The sequence below is a fragment of the Gobio gobio genome, assembly GCF_949357685.1.
Source record: "Gobio gobio genome assembly, chromosome: 23".
In the NCBI taxonomy this organism is placed as follows: Eukaryota; Metazoa; Chordata; class Actinopteri; order Cypriniformes; family Gobionidae; genus Gobio; species Gobio gobio.
In genome coordinates this window covers 17,241,314-17,258,779 of record NC_137119.1, presented here as the reverse complement: position 1 = coordinate 17,258,779, position 17,466 = coordinate 17,241,314, and the positions used below count along the sequence as shown (strand labels likewise).

Here is a 17,466-nt window from a genome sequence, read left to right as displayed (position 1 = left end):
ACTCACACTACAACGCAATCTACATTAGATTAAATTTTTTTTTAAAAAGCGTTTGGATTGTGTCACATTTTATGCGTCCACAAATTGAAAACGCAATTGAAAATTGTCTGCGATATCCTTCCATAAAAAACGTGCGGGTGCCAAATTGACTTCTCATTCACTGCTTCTTGTGCTTAAATGGTTTAAAACCACATTAAAATGAATACACAGGAATCGATAAGTGGAATCTATATTAATTCCAGGGCTTAAGTATATGATTCCAGAATTGGAATTTTGGACTTTTGATTGCCAACCCTACAACTGTGTTTTTCATTTTGTTTTTGATTCAAATTATTCAGCAACAAACAAATTGACATTGCTATACACAGACAACCCCAGTAAGCTTAAAGGGTAAATTCAGTGATTTAGCATTAGGCTTTGTATCAGTAGAAACCCGGTAGTATATTCAAATTATGGTACTTTCCCCCCTCATATCCCCCTGAGATGAAAGAATTATGCATTTTATTTCTGGAAAAATTCCTCCGATGACGCAAAATGGCGATATTTGCGTCATCGGAGGATTTTTTGGCCAGAGGCTAAAACTACAGCCACTAGATGGAGCTGTTCCGAATGTTATCAACCCGCCCATAGGGGAGAGATCTCACTCACAGAATGTAAGACACAGACGGCCACACGGACAATCATAATAATGGAGCGCGGTGCAGAGTAAAGTGAGTGTTTCAACTTTTCAATGAATTCCTGTGATAGTTTAGCTTCCATATGCGTTCTGAAAACGTGCCAGACTGGCGCTTAACGTTACCTCAGCTCTTCGTGATGAAGGAAATCTGACACTGCTGAGGAAATCTGACACTGCTGCGTCTGTGCCGTGACTTTTGTTCGGCTCACTCACACTTTATTGAAAAGACACGTTCAGTTTTTAATTGTAGTGTTTATTCTCTAACTGAACGAAAAGATTGAATTACTATGAAGATCAAAACGACGATGTACGGAGTGGCCTCGTAGGGCAGCGAAGCAAGTGCATTCTGGGAGTTGTTGTCTTTCAACCACGAGACAAATACATTTTCTGTCTTCTCAGTCTTGAAGGCACCAAATTCAAAAATAATTTCACATTTCTACTGCATAAATGACCCAGTTTAAATACAAAGCTTAATGCTAAATCACTGAAGTTACCCTTTAAGCCTTGAAAATAGTACCATTACTCACACTTCTTCAGAGGAGGAGTCTTGGTCTGCTTTCATACCCTCTGACAGACTGCCTTTGAATTTGTCTTCGTCTCGGCTCCGCCTCCTCCTCCTCCTCCTCTCACGTTCTCTGGAGTTGGATCGTCGTAGTCTGGAACGGCAAAACCGATCCCTATCAGCAGACCTGCAAATACAGAACAGTAAGATAATTATGTACTGTACTGTAAATAATGTACAGCCAGATCGGACTGGGTTTCACAGATAAAAACTGCAGTTCAAGATAGCATTTCTCACTGTCTCTCACCTGCGTCTTAGGGGCGATCGACTTCGCCTTCTGGGGGAGGGGCGAGACTGTCTCCGTGGTGATACAGACCTACGTCTGAGTGGTGAGCGGCTCACTCTGCGCCGAGCTGGACTTGTTTCGCGCGTTCTCTGAAGTCCATCCACACGAGGGCGCTTCCTAAGAGACATGAAGCATTTGCCAGATCAGTTATTTTATCATAGGTCATGTTTGTAACCAGAAATTATATGCATATATATAAAACACCAATTCACATTAAATAGTTCAATCTTTTGCACTCCGGTATACTTGAACTACACTTAGTCATTATAAATGGACTGCAACTTTGATTTGACCTATTAAGACAACTAATAAGTAACAAATTTCAAGACAAACATATGATTTTTAATTTATCCACAGGCTGTTTCAGTGTGGACCTTTTAATAGTGTGCATGACATTTTAGACTACAAAACTGCCTAGAAGCAAACAATTAGGTTCCCTCAACGGCACAATCTACTCAACAGGGATATTCACATTGACTGGCCAGTTATTCACCTTGATATCAAACCAAAAATTGCTCTGATCAGGGTGCAACAAGTTTCACACACATTTGTGACTAAAAGTAGATGCACAAACTGTAAAATGCATTTAGGAGCATGAGTGCGAAAAATTCTTTAATATCTTAAAGCAGAGATCTTCAACTCTGAGGTTTATTTCCAACCTGCTACAGCATGATTGCCTGATTTCCAAGCCATCCTGAAGATTACAATTAGCTGGTATCAGGGGCCTCATTTATAAAACTTTGCGTAGGATTTGCATCAGAAGTGGCGTACGGATGAAACATAGGATTTGCGCACGCACAGAAATATTCGGATTTATAAAACCGTGCGCACGCACATCCTACGCAGTTTTCCTTTAATAAATCACAATCAATTCTAAATGTAGCGCAGCTTTTGCGGCTTCATGTCACGCCCATAGTTGACCATAAATAGTCCGTGAAACGCCCACAACTTAATATTCATCGATTGCGAAATCATGGCAAATACAGAGAGGAAATAAAAAAAAAGTAAACTTCACTCGATTTGAAGTAGAAGTTATCGTTGGCGAGGTGGAAAAGAGGAGAAAAATTTTGTTTTGGAGGGCACAGTGTGGGCATTACTAATGCCAAAAAGGCACTTGAGTGGCAAAAGGTTGCAGACGCCGTAAATGCTGTAGCCTCACAACCTCGGACCATGGCCGAAATAAAAAAGAAATGGTCGGACATCAAAGTCGAGGCAAAAAAGCGTCTAGCGCTCCATCGCCAGAGTGTGTCCTCGTTTGCCAGCAAGTCTTCTTGCTGTCTGAAGATGCGTTCACTCCGACTCCTTCCATTTGCCACATCTTCTAAGAGCGCAAGATCAGCCATTGTGCGTCATTACGCAAAAGTTAGTCTGGAGCCCTGTTGGACAGCGCGTCTGATCCGCGTCATGTTCGGAAGTGGTAGATCTTAAAGTGACAGCAGCACTGATAATGTCTGTCATGTTCATCAAAGAACAATGGGAACAGAGAAAATTGTAGCTTTAATGATGATTAATCTATATTTCACTTATTATTTATGCAGTTAAGAAAGGTGTTGATAACTTTATTCAATTTCTGTGTAGGCTATGTCTAACAGGGAAGGCCATGGGTAAATATAACATTTATTATAATGGGTTTATGTAAAGATTGTTTTAAAGTTAAATTAAATCAAAAGTTGTTTTTAGGGATGAAACGGTATGGAAATTTAACATCACGATTATAGTGACCCAAATTATCACGGTTATCAATATTATCACGGTTTTGTTCAAACGAGATGAAAGTGTTCAAAAAGAACAGATGCACACACTTAAAACATTTCAACAAGTTTTATATTTGAAAATCAACAAACAACAAATAAATCAAGCAGCTCTATGCACTTTTTTAAGCTAGATTCTGTGGGATATCCATCCTTATAATGGCCGTCGTCAATAGCAACGCATAACGCATAAATAATCATTTGTCGTAAATATAATCTCTAATATTATCTCTGTAAATATATTCTCAAGCAATATTCTCATCAGTGTTCAGCAATAATGCATTTAAATCTAGCATATTTTGTGTAAGAGCCCAAACAGTATCCTAGTGAAATAATGCATATCCATATTTCCATATGATTTGACCGTTTTTTTTATTAAATATCAAAATGTGTGCATCATACCTGACACCTAAATGATCACTTTACAGTCAGTTTTATGACTGTCATTCTCTTCAAATGCTATTGAAGTTTGAAACGTGTATTAAAGGGTTAGTTCACCCAAAAATGAAAATTCTGTCATTAATTACTCACCCTTATGTCGTTCGAGATCCGTAAGACCTCCGTTCATATTCGGAACACAAATGAAGATATTTTTGTTGAAAGCTGATGGCTGAGAAAGGCTTCAGTTAGGCCTCCATTGGCATTCAGTACACTTATACTCCCAAGACCGATAAAAGGCACTTAATATGTCATTACAAAGTCCATCTCACCACAGTGACTCTACAATAATCTTACGATGCGACGACAATAGTTTTTGTGCGCAAAAAAAAAATCAAAATAACACCTTTATCCAGCTTGTTATTGCCTTCCGCGTGTGCCTCCACGGCGCATGCGCGAGAATATGACGTAGCGCCGGGGCTCGGGATTCCATGAAATGCACACTCTAACCCCATTTTGAGCACTACGCCGAGACCTAAAGCACGATCAATGTAGAATCCAACAGCTGAGATACGCGCGTCTTCCTCTGATTGTAAACAAATCACTTCTGGGTCATCTGTCCGAACGCCGGATCTGCGTCATATTCTCGCGCATGCGTCGTGGAGGCACACACAGAAGGCAGTAACAAGTTGGAAAAAGGTGTTATTTTGATTTTTTTTGCGCACAAAAACTATTGTCGTCGCATCTTAAGATTATTGTAGAGTCACTGTGGTGAGATGGACTTTGTAACGATGTTTTGAGTGCCTTTTATCCGTCTTGGGAGTATAAGTGTACTGAATGCCAATGGAGGCCTTTCTCAGCCATCAGCTTTCAACAAAAATATCTTCATTTGTGTTCCGAATATGAACGGAGGTCTTACGGGTCTCGAACGACGTGAGGGTGAGTAATTAATGACAGAATTTTCATTTTTGGGTGAACTAACCCTTTAACGTTACCAATGTTGTATGTAACTTTAGAGACGGTCCCTAAATTCGCCAGCGTTGTGTCAGTCATATCAGATGCGCTGTGGTTCTGCTGTGTTTTTTTTTAAAGGTCCCATGGCATGAAATTTTCATTTTATGAGGTATTTCAAGATTAATATGAGTTCCCCTAGCCTGAATATTGTCCCCAAGTGGATAGAGATGTTGATCGGTGTAAAACCGAGTTCTGGCTGTCTTTCTCTGCCTTTGAGAAAATGACAGGCCAGACGAGCCAATCCTGAAGTCTCCTGGTTTGACGTCCAAGCAGGAACGGTTACCTCCCTTTCCTCCACCCAGAGAATCTGGCACGCCCTTGCAAGTGCTCGAGAGATCATTACTTGTGAACGAGTGAACGCTGGCAGTTTCTCAGTGTTTGGATGTACAAATGAAAACAGAAGTCTTTCTTCAGTTCCTTCTGATCTGTGATCATTGATTTTTTATGTGCAGCTAATTATTTATTATTCGTGCACACACTGCGGCTTCTCTCTCTCCCGACAGAAAGGTGTTTTCTATCTTGTGAGTCAGTGTTTTTGTACGTCCTCGTCGCGTCTATCTGTTCTTAAATGTGCATACAGTCTTTTCAGCTCAACACCAGCAGAGTCACATCTTTAGAGATAAACCTCACACACGCCGAAGCTCGGCCTTCAACATCCCCGACCCCCAGTACTGCATCTGATCCACAGCGGAGGCACCAAACGCGGCGTGAGATTAAGCAGAAGGAGGGTAAGCGTGAGCATATCTGGGCTAGGCTAGCCAGCTTTCCCCACAATAAACTGGATTACATTCGATTACTGCGGTTATGTCTTTGTTTGCGCTGTGTAACGTTACTCAATGCGCGTCACTGACGCTTTTCATATGATTGGAACATATCTAGAAATAATGCTATACTCAACACTTACTAACTCGTTCATCTCGCTGTAATGGTACATTGCATGTGTTACAAAGTTGGTAGAATAATGATGAAGACGGACTCGGCGTGACTGGGACTCGTGTTTATTCAGAACTCTCAGATACAAACATAATAAACTCGCGCTGACAGACAGCGCTCTCATAACTCAGTAGTTACTATAAATAACTTTGTTAGCAATCGCTCCGTCTCCGTGATGTCCGGTTCGCGAACAAATCATTCTTTTGAATCGGTTCTTTTTAGTGAACCGAACCAGTTCACCAAATCGGACTGAATCGTTCTAAACGGTTCGCGTCTCGAGTCAGCGCTGATCCATAATTTACTAAAGTTACTAACTTTCTGACATGAGTGACAGTCCCTCCGACTAGAAATAAACTAATGACCTGAAGTATATGCTAGTAACTACAACAGTTCACCCTGAACTGAGACATGCTGAGAGAACTGATGAGAAGTGAACACAGGTCCATCCGTCTCTGGCAGACTCGTGCCTGCTCGTGCCTCGTTAAACCACGCCCCCTCCGTTCATTTAAAATGCAAAGATGTCAGCCAATCACAACAGTGGGCGTTTTTACTGAAGTCTCAGCAGACATGCCTCTTGAAGCAGGGCATTCAGCCACAGGGCAAACAGCAGTATAGACAAAATGCCTTTTATTTCTAAATTATGACATTTTATGATGTAAAAATCATACTAACAATATAAGTACACCTCAGGAAACACTATAAAATAATAGAAAAATGCCATGCCATGGGACCTTTAAACCATTTTCGCTGCTGAAATAGAACAAAAACAGTCAACCACTGTATGATGAGTGAATCTCCTGCGTACATCGCATGTTTATCTCTGCTTTTAGTGTAGATTTCAGCGAGTGAAAGCGGCGCGCGCTCTGAAGAAAACTCTGGCTAATCTGAACGCCTCTGATTATGAGACATTGCATTCATAAACTCAATATAAACACGTGTGAGTGGTTATAATGCGCAACGCGATTATAACAGATGGCTTTTGAGAAGATCATAAGTTCAACAGCCAGAGTGTCTAGTGTGCAGCCGAAATAAGGTTACACCCGCAAATGGCGGTTGTTAATGTCAAGCCCTGATTATCCCTTAAATGCCACCCTAGTCTTGTCTGAATTTGTTCGTTTGCTTCACGTTGTAATTTCCCAGACGTAGTTTTGGTATTGAGGTCAAAGTCCACTTGCCTTGCGTTCGTAGTTTTGAAGTGTTTCCCCTATTACAGCGACTTTCTTCTGGCATGTTCTGCAGACAGGGTGACCATCTTCGATTAAGTTTCCCTCAGGACTTTTGTAAAAACCAAAATACGCCTCAGATTTGGTCCTTTTAGAAGTCTGAAAAATCTCCCAGCGCTGTCACTGCCTTCTGCCATTTCTTCTCATTCAAAAAACAGCGGTGCGGTTCCCAAAAATTTAAACGGAAAAAAAGAAATTAGCAAAAATTAAAACGGAAAAAACGGAATTTATGAAAAAATAAAACAGAATTTGGGAAAAAATAAAACGGATTTTATAGGGCCCTAGGTATAACAAAATATCTTAATTATAATTTTATGAGGTCTTCATTAAGCTGGGCATACACGGTGCGATTTTCGTCCGATTTCGAGCCGAATTCTGACTCGTGCAACTCTTTTTTGGGTCGGCCCGATTTTCAGCTTTATCGTGCGTCGTTTGTCGTGATGTGTTCATGCAGTGTACAGAAGGAAACGAGAGACCACAAACCTCTCCTGATCGCAATCGGATGGTCGGATGAATTTCTGGCATGTCAGAAATTCTGGTCGCTCCTCGTGAGGTTATCGCACAGCTGAAGCAGAGCTATGAACTGATTGCCCTATTTTCCCCTCTCTAGGCCTGCGCGAAAGCAGAAATTTAACCATTTCATCTTTAATGCAGCAAGAAAGAAAACAAAAAGAGGGAGATCTTTAAGTTCTGTAAGCAGCTATCAAATAGCAGAAATTTAGCAAACTGTTGCGCCTCCAGTTCGTGTTGTAAAATGGATAATCCAAGTCCCCCAAACCACCATGTAGTAGGCTGTCCATTAGCGGTGGCACGGTACATAAAAAAAAAAAAAAAACAACCGTTCGGTTCGCTTGTCTCGGTTCGGAGCGTGTGCGTCGCCCGGTTTCGACGCATGCGAAATGTATCCTCATGCCCGTATGTTACCTCAGACAGTGGGTGTCCTTTTCGCACGAAATAAGAGGTGTGTGTGGACATACAGTAAAATAAAGTAAAAGGGGAGTGCTGCAGGTCACGTCACGTGTAGAAATGCAAGTGGGAGAGATAAGGAAGGTTGCCCAGAGTTGGAGGATGCGCCAGCGACGTATAGCAAGTAGTGGTGCATCGGATCACAAAACTCATGGTTCGGATCGCACTACGGATCATGAGTCACGGATCGGATCATTTTTCGGATCAGAATAAAAGGGGGAGGAGACTATTTTTATTTGCTTTCCATTTATTACATGAAAACTTTTGGTGTTAACATAACCTATATGGTTCATAGGTTAACAAGGAACTTTTGGTGTTAACAAAAATAAAATAAATAAATAACCATCTGAATAAATCAAATTTGACAAAAAACAACATGAGACTTTTTTTTTTTTTTTAAGATTAGGATGTCAACATTCTCAGGGAGAGTAGACCTCTCACACTTGTCAGCATTGCAATTCTCTTTGTAGGTCTATGCACTATTTTATAGATGTCATGTTTAAACGCACTACACTTAAACAACATTTTATTGAATTCATTACTTTGTATTTATATAGCCTTATACCTACTTTAGATGTATATATTACGTTGCTCATGCAAATTGCTAAACAGACAATAGACCAAGTTAAAATAACAAACATTTTAAATGAAAACTACGCTTTTCTTTTGTTTTTAAATCTTTTTACAAGAAATCCTGCAGGTCATAAAGAACTTTGTTTTTCCACCTCCAAGAAAGGACAGGTGCTCTCCATTATTTCTCCTTGTTTACTTAAAGGCCGTTTTCCTTGCTTTACTCGAGGCAAAAAGCCATGTGTTGACTTTAAAACCGAGTATACGTTACATTATATGCATCTGTGGTGGAATTACTAGATTTTCGCATCTATACATGTTTGTTTTAATGCGGATGCGCTGTCACTTTAATTCAGCGCCAGCACATCAAACAATAGACTCTGTGCGGAAACGATCGCAGCACAGCTGAATGGCCACGCGCTCCTGGAACGCACTGACGGACCGAAGCCGCGTGCAGTGTTAAAACTGTATCGTTAACATGGGTATGGAAAAATACGCACCGAATACGCACTGCAAACGGAGTGAAACGAGCGTCAGCAGGTGCCATGCTCGATGTATGCGCCACTTTCATACGGCTTTCTCGTGCCACAGTGCCTACATAATGTTACAGTTTTGTCCACACCCTTCTTCCGTCATCATTATATTTTATGGGGAAGCCAAAATCCTCCCATACACACGATTTGAATGATGCGGGAGGCTTTTCAAGTTCTTCTGCTTCTCCGCCAATGTTGACTGATTAACATGCACTGTTCACGTGAACACGTGTTTCTCTGAAACTCCGCATCGAGTTTAAAGGAACGAGATCACTTAAAAAGCAATATCGGCAGAAAAACTGTATTTCAGTCTGCGATCGCTAAACAATTCAGATTAATCCACAAGTTTAAAAAAAAAAAAAGCACAATAAATCCGCGGGTCACGTGCGTGCCGAACCGTGGGTCGTGATCCGTACGGATCACGGATCAACTGCGATCCGTTACACCCCTAATAGCAAGCAGTAGGGCTGGGCCGGTTACCGCATTACCGCGGTCACGTGACGCCTACCACGGGTCTGAGATTGACACCGCCATCACCGCAAAAAAAACAAAAAAAAACATTGGCCTGCACATGTGTGCACGTTGTGTCTAATTCCATGGATTCATTGATTCTAATGACATGGATTGTGTCTAATGACGTGTGTCTTATATGGATTCAAGGTTTTCTAAACAAAACTTAATCAAAAGATGGAGCAAATCCGACCTTTCGCGAGTTGGGGAGCGCAATGTTCCATTATAACATTCCATTTGTACCTGTGTAATGTCTTTTAGCCTATAATTTTAATTTCATTTTACTAAAGCATAAAATACAGGCGCATAAGCAGGACGTGCACGTTTTAATTGCACGTGCTTAACACAATTCTCTCACATGGTTGCGCAGCCGACAATAGCGGGTAGGGAGATAGAAGTCATGAAAGCAGAAGAAGAACGCATGGGTTTGCGTCGACCGCTGGTGACCGATTTCTCCCATAGCTGGCGAAAAAAAAAAAAAAAAACACGGCTTCAGAAAGAACAAACTGAGCTGGACCTGCCTTAGTACTGGTAAGTTTTAACTCTCTTCCAACTCTGTTTGGGAAAGATTGACTACAAATAAGCTGTGCCTGCGAAATTTCATTCAATATAATCAATAAATAATCTATTGTAGGCAATTAAATATAAGTTGGCTATGTGATTCTGAAATTCCAATTTCATTAAAAGGCTATCGAAAAAGATATCCGTCTGGCAGGCTTACAATCACAGTAGTGTGCGACACTTTGTTAAATTAAATAGCCTTCGTTAAATATTTGAACCACTGAGACAAAAGCGCACACGAGATACATAAATTAATATGAATATGTAAACATATATAATATAAATATATATAATAAGTAATATACAATCACGGTAGGCTAGTGTGAGCAGCGACACTTTGTTAAATTAAATAGCCTTCGTTAAATAGCACCACTGAGACAAAAGCGCACACGAGAGGCATATAGCCTATATATAAATTAATATAAATATGTAAAATATGCCTAATATAATAATATAATATGTAAAAATTATTTATGTAATATAAATAATTATATACAGTGCCCTCCACAATTATTGGCACCCCTGTTAAAGATGTGGTCGTGGACTTCTAAAAATTCTCCTTTTTTTTAAACAACATAGAACCCAAATGCAAAAAAAGACAAAAATCCAACCTTTCATTTTATTACATTACTTTGGTGGTAAAAAAAAAAAATCACACATTTAGAAAAAAAAAACTTGAAATCATGTGTCCCACAATTATTGGCACCCCTGATGTTAATACTTTGTACAACCCCCTTTTGCCAACAAGACAGCACTTAATCTCCTCCTATAACATTTCACAAGATTGGAGAACACAGAGAGAGGGATCTTTGACCATTCTTCTTTGCACAATCTTTCTAGATCATCCAGTGTCCTGGGTCCTCTCTTATGCACTCTCCTCTTTAGCTCGCCCCACAGGTTTTCAATTGGATTGAGGTCTGGGGACTGAGATGGCCATGGGAGGACCTTGAGTTTGTGACTGCTGAACCATTTTTGTGTAGATTTTGCCACATGTTTTGGATCATTATCCTGCTGAAAGACCCAATGACGACCCATCTTCAGCTTTCTGGCAGAGGCCATCAGGTTTTTATTTAAAATGTCCTGGTAGTGCAAAGCGTTCATAATGCCATGCACCCTAACAAGGTTCCCAGGGCCTTTGGAAGAGAAACAGGCCCACAGCATCACAGATCCTCCACCATACTTCACGGTGGGCATGAGGTGCTTTTCGGCATACTCATCTTTTGTCTTACGCCAGACCCACTTAGAGTGTTTGTTGCCAAAAAGCTCAATCTTAGTCTCATCTGACCAAAGCACACGATCCCAGTTGAAGTCCCAGTACCGCTTAGCAAACTCCAGACGTTTACGTTTGTGAGTGTTAGTGAGAAAAGGCTTTTTTCTTGCATGCCTCCCAAACAGCTTGTTGGCATGTAGAGAGCGTCTGATGGTTGTTTTGGAGACTTTGTGACCCCAAGATGCCACTCTTTGATGCAATTCTGTGACAGTGAGCTTAGGAAATTTTTTTACTTCTCTTACCATCCTCCTCACTGTGCGTTGTGGCAAGATAAACTTGGGACCTCTTCCAGCCTTGTTTGTCACTGTTCCAGTTGTTTTAAACTTCTTAATGATTCCTCTGACTGTAGATACGGGTAAGTTAAGGCGAGTGGCTATTTTCTTGTAGCCATTGCCTGACTTATGAAGGTCGACACACATCTGCCTTACTTGAATGGTGTGTTCTCTTGTCTTTGCCATGTTGACAAATGGGTAAGAGAATTAGGCCTCTGTGTCACGTAATATTTATACCCCAGGGAAACAGGAAGTCATGAATTACTAATTAAAAGTTCCTAGATACCCTGACCAACTTTAGCAACTACAGAAAAATATATTTAAAAAAAAATCAATAAAAATTTTCAGAGGAATTGTTAGGGGTGCCAATAATTGTGGGACACATGATTTCAAGTTTTTTTTTTTTTTCTAAATGTGTGATTTTTTTTACCACCAAAGTAATGTAGTTAATGTAACTTGTACTTTTTCTCTTTTTTTTGCATTTAGGTTCTATGTTGTTTAAAAAAAAGGAGAATTTTTAGAAGTCCACAACCACATCTTAAACAGGGGTGCCAATAATTGTGGAGGGCACTGTATATATAGCCTATATTATTTATGTAATATAAATAACATATATAGGCCTATATATATATATATATATATATATATATATATAGGCCTATATATATATATATATATATATATATATATATATATATATATATATATATATATATATATATATATATATATATATATATATATATATATATATATATATATATATATATATATATATATATATATATATATATATATACAGGGAGTGCAGAATTATTAGGCACGTTGATTTTCTGATCATATTTTTTTTCCAGGCACATTTGACCAATTCCAAACCACAGTAATCCTAATAACTACTATTGATTTAGTATTTAATAATGTATAAGTGATATATAATTGTTCATGAAGGCTGGAAATGATAAACACCTTATATTCAGGTGTGCAGAATTATTAGGCATGTTTTCTTTTACAGATAAATGACCATAAGTGACCCTAAAACCGTGATACGAACCGAACCGTGGGTTTTGTGAACCGTGCTACCCCTACTATCCATTGCCTCTTTTATTAATTTAGCTACTTGATCATTAATTTACTTGTTTTACTTTCACACTTTATTTATTTACTTTTATTTAGCTAATATTATTTAATATTTAATTAATTTTATTATCACAGGAAATGTGAACCGTTGTCCATCATTTGACATGTCACATCGCAATATTGATTTTTTTCCCCCCGTTTTAAATAATGAAGGCGAGTCAGTGGATATCACACAATGTGCAAACTTAAATGTGAAAACTCAATGTGTGCGAGAGTCAGTGAAGTCTCAAACCCACTCAATTATTCACTACAGAAAGTGAAAGTAAAATCATTCTCACAGAGAAAACGCGAGATAAATCTACTTTAACATATGCTGATAACGTAGCCTATAACTGTCTTAATTTATATTCTTAATATTTCTCGTGGCCCATATTGTGAAAAATGTATTAGAAGAGAAGTAGGCCCATTTCGTGTTAAATAAGTTGTTTTTGAAATAAAGCTGCTCTTACTTTTCATTGAGACTGATATTATTGCAGTGTTCTGACATATAGACTGATAATCATTTTAATACTAGGCCTATAATTCATTGTTTAATTTGGCTACACGTTTTTAAATAATGAGGAGTATAAGCTAATCTATATATTATTTTGTTATGCAGCGTGTTGGTTATGCATTGATGCGTTATGAAATTATTGCGGGGACAAATTAAATGTAATATCAATTTAATAATAAAAGTAGGCCTACCCATAATAATAATAATCGTTTTTTATACATAAATTGGAAAAGCTAAATCCTCTTGATATCGATAGCTGATGCATTTGATAGGCTCTCTCTCTATAATAGCCTACACCATGGTCTATCGTCGAAACTAGGCACGGGGTTTTATCGTGTATATTTCACTCGTACAGTGTGAACAGACAAGTCAACATCGACGATCGGGCCGCACAGTGTGAGCACATAAATCGTGAGCTTTATGGCTTTACATCGCATGCGATCTACTCGTACAGTGTGAGAAGGTAACCTTGCTGAAATTGCACAGTGTATGCCCAGCTTTAGAAATGGAAAAACTTCAAATTATATTAAATTCAATTATTTAAAGGGGCTATATGCAACTTTTTCCCCAAATTAAACGTAACAATAGCCTTTTTATTTTACCATTTATGTCTCAAACATCTCCTGATGAGCATACTGACACCTTGTCCGCTCACAGTGGGTGCACCTATAAGCCTGTATCCTATTTTTCCTATTTTCTGGCGGGTCGTTTTTTCCCGCGCTGTCTGCGGATGTGACGTCACCACCGCTGCGAGAGCGAGCAGAAAATAAGAGCAGTTCTGTTTTTTGGCCACAGGTGTCAGTCGCGAGTTTAAATTTCAGAAAAACGCATATAGCCCCTTTAACCATAACTTCAAAAGGCGATGATTTAGGGTCTGTTTGGTTGATGAGGTTTGGTTTGATTTTCAGCTGTCTTGGTTATTTTGGTCCAGACCAAATTTTTAATTATACATTTAGTCATTGTTCGCTTTGCATTCATTTTTAATACCTACACAGCCATTGTCTATTTGCAGTGTTTAGCCATTTAAAGATGAAAATGGCTAAAGGAAAAAAAAGAGACAAGTATTTTTCTTAGCAAATTTACATTTGTGGAGCAGTCTGGATCTGTGGTTTGTTACAATTGCAACTGAATTGTTTTTCATAAAATATATAATGTGAATAAAATTTAGGGTGTAGTGTAGACTGTCAGTAAAGATCACAAAATATGTGCATTTCTTTTCAAATGAGAATAATCGTGATTAATAACCGCGATTATAATTTGAGCAAAATAATTGTGATTATCAGTTTAACCATTATTGTACAGAAGATCTTCTTTCATATCCCACAGAAAAAGTCATGTCTGGAATAACATGAGGGTGAGTTAATGATGACAATGTTAATTTTTCCCTTTATAGAAAGTGTGCTGATGAGTACCTGGAAGGGGAATCTCTCCGGCGCTCATTCGAGCGGCTTCGTGCTCTCCTGGTTGGTGATCTGTTCCTAGACGGTGAGTGGCTCAGTTTGGAGTTACGGTCCGCAGAACCCGAGGGGGGCTGCGGACCGGAGTTGGACTGGCGGTCCCTGTGGCGAGGGGAGGAACTGCGTCGGCGTTGAGGGCTAGGAGCTCGCCGTTGATGAGGCGACCTATTCTCTTTCCCAGAGGAGGTGTCTTTGGATGGAGACTTTCCTGGCCTCTTTTCTCTGTCAGTCTCCGATCGACCCATCCGGGCATCTTTAGAACGAGATCGTCGATCTTGCGACCGGCTATTGCGCCCTTGTGAGCCTGATCTCTGTCTGGCTTGTTCCCTCTTCTCTTCTGTACGGGGAGAAGAACGTCGATCGGAATGTCCCTTCTGGTCCAGTTTTCTCTCTGCAGAGCATCTTCTTGTAGATGGGGACTGGGACCTCCTTCCACGTTCCCTGGATTTGTCCCTGCTCCGGGAGCATTTTTTCTCTTTGGACTTGCTATGCTCCTTAACGGTCTCTTTCGAACTTTTGGTCACTCGTTCAAGCTTAGCATCCCTCCCAGCTCTTTCTCTGGAACGGCTGCGACTGCGTCGTTTAGCGCTTGGTTTGCTGGTGTCTGTTGAGTCCCGTCTGGATTTACCCCCCCTGCTAATCTGGTCTTTAGGTGAGCGGGTTCTGCCCCCGCTACCTCTTTGCCGTTGCTCCCCGTTACGTCCCCTCTGTCCCTCTCCTTCCTCTTCAGAACCAGAATTGTAACCCTGTAGAATTAGGCCCATTCCTGACTGAACTTTCCCCTCCATCAGCTGGCTGTCCAGCTCAGCTTTAATCAGTGCTCTTTGTTTCTCCAGATCTTCAAGAAGCGCCTTGTCATCCAGGGCTGCATTGCCCAGTGAAGGGGAGCCATCCTCAGCCCTTCTGTTGATAACCCCAGGTGGCAAGGTGGAAGGCTCCTCTTTGCGCCTGTGCTTCTTATGTTTGTGTCTATGTTTCCGTTTGCGGTCCTTATCTTCCTCAGACGCATGTTTGTGTTTTTTGTGTTTGCTGCGGTGCTTGTGTTTCTTTTTCTTGTGTTTGCTTCCACTGCTGCTGTGATGTTTAGAACTGCTTTCTTGCTTCTCTCCATTTACCTCTGCTTCCTCCTCGCCCTCCTCTTCATCCTCTCCAGACACGTCACCATTTTCATCCTCATTACCACTCTTCTCTGGACTCTCCAAATCCTCTGACCTGTAAATATAAACACAAGAACATTAAAAGGCAGAACAAGTAAAACTTAAAATGTAAAAAGAAAAGTCAAATATACATATTTTTTTCCTAATCACAGACGTTTTAAATGCAATTTTTTTAAATGCACACTTTTTCGCGCGTTATATTTTGATACCAAATAACATGCTGAGGTTCTATTTCGTCAAGGCAACACGGTGTACTTCACAAGGACACACACATAACTCACCAACAAACTTATACAGACATGTCTGTTAATGTGCTTATGGACTATGATGATAATTTATACTATTATACTACTTTAATGGTTTAACTGACAGTAATTTAGTAAATTCAGAGAGATAGCCAACGAAAAGAGCGTGTTGATCATATCAAGACTAACTACGGATACCTTAGCTAACCAAATAAAATGCTTAAATTCAAAGGATGTGGTAGGCTTTTAAAACTAAGAATTTCACAGGACCAACTGAAATAATTTCTAACAAATGGCTCTTGACAACTGTCTGCTTGAGAGAATTTAGCATTAGCATGCTAACACTAGCCGGATCTAAAAACAGACACCAAACCCCTCATAGTTCACTATGAGAACAACACAGCCCAAACAAAATCTGTCCCTTTTCCATAAACACTCCCACCTAGGCTCTAAAATGCGTTGTTGGGGTTATATAATGCACGTGCTCTTACCTGTTATTCAGCCGCTTGCTCCGTAAATCCATTTCCACGTCGGCCATTTTGTTTCAACAGCGGCCCGCTGTGTTGTTCTTCTGCAGTGAGATTATGAGGAGGAACAGAGCGCCGAGGAGCTCGTGTGCTCTCTAGTGTCTGCATTAACAACTGCAGATAATGTATATGAATTTATACGAGGAAATGTATTTAATCCTTTAAAAATGATTTTAATCCGTTAAGTAATAAATTGTAATCCGTTTTATAGGCTACTCTTTCATTTTAAATGTCCTGCTGCTGCTGCTGTGTGACAAAAAGTCAAATAGCCTATATATAAAATAATATGAAGTTACAAAAGATCCATGCATGATAATTGTACAACAATTAACGAAATTTGATTTGAAATAAATCAAATACACTGCAAGTGAGAACATACAATAAACTAATTCTATTTATGGAACTGTGTGCCAACTTGTCACTGCAGGAAACTAGCCTGCTTAATGTGTTTAGCTACTGACATACATAACAAATCCCATAATTTTCAAAGTCACTAAAGTCATTGACAAGTATTTGGTGTTGCTACAAACTATGCAAAATAACATAACATTTAAAACAACATGAATTGCTTCAGCAATGTCTGTCCAAGATTGTGTTCTTGTTCACATTTGCAGTTTGTGAATGATTTATAGATGTATATAGATTTGGATGTTTCAAAAAAGCTTTCCTTAGGTGTTTATGTGATCATAGAGTCTCTTCTCATGTAATCTCTAATTTTCTCCAGAATGATTTAGCTTTATTGCACTGCACATGAAGGTTAGAACTGATGTGAAACATTAACTCATCAGCTCATTGGCAGAGAAAATAGTATTGCATTATAAACAGCCAGATTAAGCACTGTTGTGTAGTTTTGTATTGTGAACAATAATTTTACTTCTTCAATACATTATAGGTTTTTTTTTCAATTGCTCACAAGCATCATTAAATACTTCAGCCAAATGTTCA

General features: G+C 39.5%; 1 protein-coding gene across 2 annotated transcripts in view; it reads right to left on the bottom strand.

The window, feature by feature from the left end:
* Positions 1–16,590, bottom strand: part of prpf4bb (pre-mRNA processing factor 4Bb) — a 69,684-nt gene extending 53,094 nt beyond the window's left edge. The window contains exons 1-4 of one of the 2 annotated variants that reach the window (XM_079806929.1): positions 16,486–16,590; positions 14,548–15,804; positions 1,486–1,641; positions 1,204–1,365 (exon numbers count right to left, since the gene is read on the bottom strand). In XM_079806929.1, the coding sequence (XP_079663055.1) occupies positions 1,204–1,365; positions 1,486–1,641; positions 14,548–15,804; positions 16,486–16,532 (1,622 nt within the window). In that variant the 5' untranslated portion in view covers positions 16,533–16,590. The remainder of the gene's footprint in view (positions 1–1,203; positions 1,366–1,485; positions 1,642–14,547; positions 15,805–16,485) is intronic. The other variant, XM_079806930.1, reaches the window with a different exon arrangement.
* Between the last annotated feature and the right edge of the window lie 876 nt (positions 16,591–17,466).